This window comes from Molossus molossus, unplaced genomic scaffold (assembly GCF_014108415.1).
Source record: "Molossus molossus isolate mMolMol1 unplaced genomic scaffold, mMolMol1.p scaffold_m16_p_10, whole genome shotgun sequence".
NCBI classification, from domain to species: Eukaryota; Metazoa; Chordata; class Mammalia; order Chiroptera; family Molossidae; genus Molossus; species Molossus molossus.
In genome coordinates, this window is record NW_023425345.1 from 32,058 (window position 1) to 39,258 (window position 7,201).

The 7,201-nt window shown below is 58.1% G+C and overlaps 1 protein-coding gene across 1 annotated transcript; it reads left to right on the forward strand.

Annotated features, from left to right (window-relative positions):
- Positions 1-1,710: 1,710 nt before the first annotated feature.
- Positions 1,711-6,759, forward strand: RTL6 (retrotransposon Gag like 6). Its single transcript, XM_036252874.1, has 2 exons — positions 1,711-1,780; positions 1,955-6,759. The coding sequence occupies exon 2, from the start codon at positions 2,235-2,237 to the stop codon at positions 2,952-2,954; it is 720 nt and encodes a 239-aa protein (XP_036108767.1). The 5' UTR covers positions 1,711-1,780; positions 1,955-2,234; the 3' UTR covers positions 2,955-6,759.
- Positions 6,760-7,201: the final 442 nt, after the last annotated feature.

Sequence of the window (7,201 nt, forward strand, 5' to 3'; positions counted from 1 at the left end):
TAGAGTATCGACTTGCGGTTTGGAGAGACCCGGGTTCAGTTCCCGCTAAGGGCGCATACCTCGGTTGCAGTGTGTCCCCGGCCCTGGTTGGTCGTGCGGGTGGCAGCCACTCAATGTGTCCCTTTCACGTCGATGTTTCTCTCTCTCTCTCCCCCTCCCACTCTACCTGAACAAAAAATGGAAAAATGTCCTTGAGTGAGGATAAAAAAAAAAAAGAAACACTGTCTCCTTTCTTTCCTCTCTTGCCTTATGCCTTTTAAGTTTCCAGCTGGTCATAAAAAGTTCATCTTTTGGCACATTGGGGTACACACAGCTGTGAGGACAGTTAGACTGTCCTCCCCAACTACTTGCACCCTCGTGTCCCAATTTCCATTTTATAGAAACAAAAATGGTGAAGGCACGAAGCGGACTCTGTCCCAGGCTTGTCTGAGGAGTGAGTGCAGGTGGTTGCCAGTGCTCACCCCCTCCTTGAAGACTGTGTCCACGGAAGACGGGCACAGTGGGTGCCCCAGCCTGCAACTGAGCCCTGCCAAGCAGCTCTGTGCAAGGTCAGGCGGGAAAGGCATCCAGGTCCCGAGTCAAACAGCTCATATTCTTTGGCCCAGTAATTTCACCCCTTGGAGTTTACCCTGGAGAAACTGGCAGGAAAGAGGGCTGGGATTTATACATAGGTGTGGTTTATAAAACTTCCACGTGGAAATGAGAGATTCATCACAGCGAGCATGGTTAAACAAATCGTGGTACAAGATTTCAGTGGAACTCTAGGCACTGTTTGAAAACCAGGCTTTGGAAACATCTTTAATGGGAAAATGCTCAAAATTCAGTGTGTTATTGAGGGTACAAAACAGTTCAGAAGGTACAAAAATGAATATAATAGAATATGTAATTTAAAAATGAATGGAGCCTGGCCAGAGTGGCTCAGTTGGGTAAGTGTAGTCCTGTGCATGGAAAGGTTGCCGGTTCGATTCCCGGTCAGGGCACATACCTGGGTTGAGGATTTGATGCCTGGTTGGGCCATACGGAAGGCTATCGATCTATGTTTTTCTCTCACATCAATGCCTCTCTCCCGGTCTCTCTCTTCCTTCCTCTCTCTAAGCATGTCCTCAGGTGAGGATTAAAATAAAAATGACTGGATGGAAGGACAGCACTATTACTATTTGTTCTCCCCAGACGGAGACAATTAGACTTTTCTGACATCAAAATTTGCTACAATGGATGTACGTATACCACAGTGAATTCGTATTCGGGTGACAATACGAAAAGCAAGCTTTGTTGAAAAGAAGTAATTGCAACATTCAAGGAGAGCTTTGCAAAGGGTCTTGGAGAGACGTAAAGGGAACAGAAAGCACCTACAGGACAGGTAACAGGGACCACAGCCGTCACTGATTGGCGGCGGCACCCGGGGGGCGGGACTGCCTGCCAGGGGCGGGACTGCGCTACCCACGTCCGGGGCGGGGCCTCGGCCTCCGCGCCAGCGGGCGGTCTCCATGGCAACCGGCGGGGCCTGCGTGAGGCCCACTCGCCGCCGCCACTTCCGCCGCACCTGCCCCGCCCGCCTCCAGGTCGCTCCGCGTCCCGCGCTCCCCTGCGACCCCGGCCCCGCTCCCGCTCCCGGCCGAGGCCGCCCGCCGCCCGCCGCCGCGGCCGCCCCGGCCTGACCTGACCGGGAAGCAGTTCCGGACGCCCGCCGTGACTCATCGCCGGCCTGCGTCCCCGGATCGGGCCATCTTGGCTGCGGCCCGCGCGGCAGACGGAGCCGCGGAGGAACCGCGAGACCCAGGTACGTGCCCGCAGCCGCCCAGGCCCGCGCCGCCGCAGGTGCGCCCGCCCTTTGTCCCGCCCCAGGTGGGCGCCCACCCGCGCCCGCCGCCCTGGCCTTCCCACGCCGCACCCCTTCCTTCGACCCCCTCCTCTGCAGCCGAAACCTCGTTAAAAACATTTTCTCATCCTCTAGGCCCCAGAACAAGTCCAGGCGCCGGTGCAGTCCGCCTGGCCTTGCGAGGTTCACGATAAAGGAGCCGATCCGGAATTGGGGATCCCCAAGGCCTGCACCACCTGCCTGGCCGCGGCTGCGCACCTCCGTCCGCCCTGCCTTCGCTCCAAGGCCGGAACCCCACCTGTTCCCTCGGGTTGACCCAGTTTTAGCATCACAGGTCCTCAGGTTCCGGGGTTCCGGGCTACCCCACCCCCCTTCTCCCACCCATCCGTGCAGCCTTTGGCTGACCTCTGCCAACATGGTCCAACCCCAGACCGCGAAAGCTGACACCCCAGCCCCTGCGGCGGCTACCAGTGCCCAGATGGATGACGTCATCGACACCCTGACCTCGCTGCGCCTCACCAACTCGGCGCTGAGGCGGGAGGCCTCCACGCTGCGGGCCGAGAAGGCCAACCTCACCAACATGCTGGAGAGCGTGATGGCGGAGCTGACCTTGCTGCGCACCAGGGCCCGGATCCCGGGCGCGCTGCAGATCACCCCGCCCATCTCGGCAATTTCCTCCAACGGGACCCGGCCCATGACCACGCCGCCGACCTCTCTGCCTGAGCCCTTCTCGGGAGACCCTGGCCAGCTCGCAGGGTTCTTGATGCAGATGGACAGGTTCATGATCTTCCAGGCCTCCCGCTTCCCGGGGGAGGCCGAGCGGGTGGCCTTCCTGGTGTCCCGGCTGACCGGGGAGGCCGAGAAGTGGGCCATCCCGCACATGCAGCCCGACAGCCCCTTGCGAAACAACTACCAGGGCTTCCTGGCAGAGTTGCGGAGAACCTACAAGTCTCCCCTGCGGCACGCCCGGCGGGCCCAAATCAGGAAGACTTCCGCCTCCAATCGGGCGGTGCGGGAACGCCAGATGCTGTGCCGCCAGCTGGCCGCCTCCGGCACCGGGCCCTGCCCTGTGCACCCCGCCTCCAACGGGACTAGTCCAGCGCCGGCCCTGCCCACCCGAGCGCGGAACCTTTAAAGCCGGCCACCACCCTGGTTGCATCAGCAGCTACCAGGTAGTAACCCTCTGCCACGTAGAAGAGATGTCCCTACAACAGCATCGTTCTCGTTTGAAGACGCCCCTTCCTGCCTCTCCAGAGTGTTCCAGAAAGAGATCTTCCTTCATACTCTTGGGCACCCTGTCGCCCACCTCTGCCTAGTAGTATGTGCTAGCTTTGTACCCACACTTCAGTGCACGTGTCCCTCCCATGCTTGCAACTCCATCTCTCCAGCCACAGCTCTGCTACTCGGTCACAGGACTCCACAACGGGTCCGGACCATGTGGGCTGACCCTTCCCGGCTGGCAAGGCTCACAGATCTCCTGTTCCGCCTTCTGCAGACCCCCCACGGCAGCTCCCCACCTGGTCTCCCTGTTCTCACTGATGAGCTCACTGGTGACAGAAGGCACTTTGGCCAGGCTGGTGGCTTGATGTGGGGACTTGGAGAGGGGAGTCCGGCCACCCACCCATAAGTGATCACCAGTCCTGCCAGGACCCGGTATAGCAGGCAGGGGACTTGTCCTTGTTCTCAGTGGCCAAGTGATCCCTGCTGGGAGCGGAGATCAACATTTCTGGGGACGAGCTTCACGTGGCACTTGAACATACAGTCAGTCTGACCCATCGTCACCACTGGGAAAGCCCGGAAATGCAGGTGAAGAGAGAAACCTGAAGGACACACCTCCCTGAATGCCTGGCTTTAGCTGCCAGTGTTCTGATGGCAGGGAATGTGGGCATCTGGAACTTTCCTGCCAAAGGTGACTGGCCTGGGACCACCAGGCAGCTCCATCAGGCTGCTAGAGGCAGCACGTCTGCACGTCGCGCCGAGACCGCAGGCTGGGCGCTGGCACTGGGTCCTGCTGCCGCCCTGGGCTCCACTGGGAAGCACCGCCCGCTGCTGGTGCGCAGTTACCCTCCTCTGTCCCACGTCACTTGGTGGTGGGCCTTGTCTAGCTTGAGACTTGTTCCCTTCTCCATTCAGGTGACAGGTGGCCTTTCCCTCTGCCCGTCAGCCCCTCAGCCACCCACAGTATCTCTGGGTCTCCAGAGTCTCCAGGTAGCATGGACTCTGATGCTGGAGACCGCATTCCCCCGGGATGTGTCCTTAAGCACTAAGGTGGGGGATGGGGGGATTGGCCTCTGGTAACCCCAGCCACGGCCCGGTGGCATTTGTGAAGGAAAAGAGCTGCAGACTACCTCTGTCCTAGTGGGACAGTGCAGGCTGGCACGCAGGTCCTGATTGTGAGGGACAGAGGCATGCCTCTTAGCGGGGATGGCCTCGTGCTTCCTCGTGGGGGACGCACAAATCACTTTCGGAATGCGGCTTGGCCCAGTCCTTTGGGTGGTGATGCTCCTGCCATATTGGACAGTGGGGGAGCTGGGGTATCACCCTGGGTTCGTCTGCCCCTGTTCTGGCTGGACTGCAGAACAGCCTCCATACCCACCTAAAGACACATCTCGGGATACCCAGAGGCTGTGTCCTGGGGCCCATCCTTACTTCTGAAGAGTTTGGGTGATGCTGGGAAAGTGACTGTTCCTGAAGCAACCACTGCCCCAAGGCCCCGGGTGCGCAGTGTTGCCGATGGCGGAGCACTGCCACCCACGCGCTGCAAACTGTTAGCCCAGTCGCCCTGCTGAACAACGGCCTGGATACAGGCCACAGGCCCCCTGGATTCCAGCCAAGGCTGTTCAGGTGGGACATGGTGCTCATTAAGCATGAATGGGGGGAGGACAGCGGAGCCACAGTTCCAGGGGAGGGACCTCTGATGGGGGTGTGCTGATCACTTTCTCTCAGTGCTCAGTTTTCTTCTGCTTGTCTGCCAGGTATAGTGGCATCTGGGGAACGGAAGCCTACAGGGTAACACACCTACAGGTTCCGTGTGGCCCAGCGCAGCCAGGACGGGACCCAGCATGGAAGCCGGGCGGGAACTCAGCTGTCAGCAACCCCCGGGCCTGGCGGGTGTGTCTAGAAATGCCGTTTGTGATGGCGCTGTCCAGTCAGCTGCTCATGTCCCAGGGCCCTTTGCAGTGGGTTGTCGTGTCAGCTCTGGCTTCATTTGCTTGGCGATTTGACTGCGTTTTGTCTGGTGCTTACGTTGTTGGGCTTGGGACTGGTGCTGTGACCATGACTTCCTGCAGCTGTGGTCACGCACAGATGATGGAGCTTAGGGTTGTCCCCACATTGGACTCGGAAGAATCCACACTGGGAGCCCGTCGGCTCTAGTGGAAGACACCCAGTCCCCAGCGAGAGAGGATGGGAGCCGCCTCCGTGTGGCCCGGGTCTAGGCCGCTGGCTGGCAGGGTGAAGCCGGGGAAGGAAGTGGGGGAGGAGAGATGCTTTTTACTGTGGGGTTATAGGTTCTCTAAACGAGAGCTGGCGTTTTATACAAGGGCCAGGCAGGCAGTCTTCAAACAGTGCAGGTGAGGGACAGTTTCTGCTTTCCATGGTGTTGACGTCGGACTGTGTTGTGACTGCTCTCGGTCCCCAAGGCTCCCCTGGTAAGTAAGCTTCATTTCCTCAGCATTGTTTGAGGTGGATTCAGAATGAGGGGTAACCCCTGGCCTAATACGGTGTGACCTGGGGAGTGTCTTCTAGGAAAAAGCAAAGACCCATCTCATTGGTCCCGGGAAAGTGCATGAGTGAGTCGTGACGAGTGCAGCAATACCCCGCGAGGGTGGGTGACACTCCTGATGTGACGCTCTGGCCAAGGGGGACAGAACCCCCCGCTGGGCTGGTGCATGACCCTGACGGCCCACAGGAGGGCCGACAGTTGGGAGACGGGCACGTACCGGGGGAGCAGCCCCTGTGGTTGTGTGAAGACTCACGTGCTGGGACCGCCGCCGAGAGGGGGCTCCGGGTGGGGAGAGCTCCTTGCAGGTCCCTCCCGTGGCACCCGGAGCTGCAAGATGGTCACCTCTGCTCGGGGAGCCTTAGCTTAGAAGCTTAGCGATGATCACACCAGGTGGGGCTGTTTTGGGCCATCGGCCAAAGCTTGCCAGTGTAGGGAGGGGACAGGGTTAAGGCAGGCCCACCATCCACTGTGAGCAGAGCTGGTCTTGTCACCTCAGGGTCCCAACATCTCGTGTGGGGCGGTTGGCCCGGCACAAACGCAGTAGAGACGGGAAGAACCCCAGGTACTCCAACATCGCCAACTCCTTTCAATAAACGAGTAACCTGCCGGGGCTTGTCAGCAAGACTACACATAGAAGTTTGGAAAATAAAGTAGAGAAAAGTGAAATGTAATATTTTGGTATTTCCCCCTCCAGGCTCCCCTCTCCCCTGTATTATTACTAACTTTACTTGGAAGTGGCCGGGTGCTCCTCCATCAAGTAGATGGGCAGTAGTGCCAACGGGTGGTCACTGCTCTTACTGATTTTCACTGTTAACCTGCTGAATGTCTTTGTGCACAGAAGCTTCCTCCTGGTGTCGCGTTATTTCTTAGGATAGATTCCCAGGGGTGGACCCTTGAATCAAAGAACTGGAAACCCGCGACAAAGCGGTTTTCAGAAATGTACCCATTGACACTGCCACCCGCAAGGACGAATGTGCCCATTTCACCATCTTGCCAGCCTGAGTATTACCGTCTAGCTAAATCTCTGTTAATTTGCTAATGAGAAATGGCATTGTGTTTGGTTTGCATTTCTTTGCTCTTCAGCACAGTGTACCATCTTCACGGTAAGCGGTTGTATTTCCTGTTGTGGTCGTCCGTCCTTTGCCCTGTCTCCTGGGCCCGCTGAGTCTGTGCGAGCTCGTGTGTATTAAAGACGCTAACCTCTGTGTCTCAGTCACTGCACGGTTCCGGCTTCTCCTTCTGTGGGTGTCTTACTGCGGCCCGGACTTGTCTGAGCCAGCCCTTTCCTCACTGCTCCGTGCCCGGTGGGCGGTCGTGGGGCAGGTGCATCATGTCACTGTCACACTGTGACATTGCGCCTGTAACCGTGCCTCCGGCGTGGGCACCCAGCAAACTGTCAGATTGCACAGATGGAGGTGCCGGGTGCCGGGGATCCAGGGCGGTAAACAGGCCCTGCCCGAGTGCCCACGGACCAAGGCCAACCCCAGCCCTCTGGGTTCTCGAATCTCTCTGCATGTTAAATACTGAGGACCCCGAAGAGCTTTGCTTAGGTAGGTTTTGTCAATATCATGAAATAAATGGAGGGTGGTTTAAAAAATACATATATATATATTTAATCCTCACCTGAGGCTATTTTTACATTAATCTTCAGATAGAGC

What these genes read in the sequence shown, in the direction of transcription:
- RTL6 (XM_036252874.1), top strand. Translation starts at nt 2,235, where the DNA reads ATGGTCCAACCCCAGACCGCGAAAGCTGACACCCCAGCCCCTGCGGCG.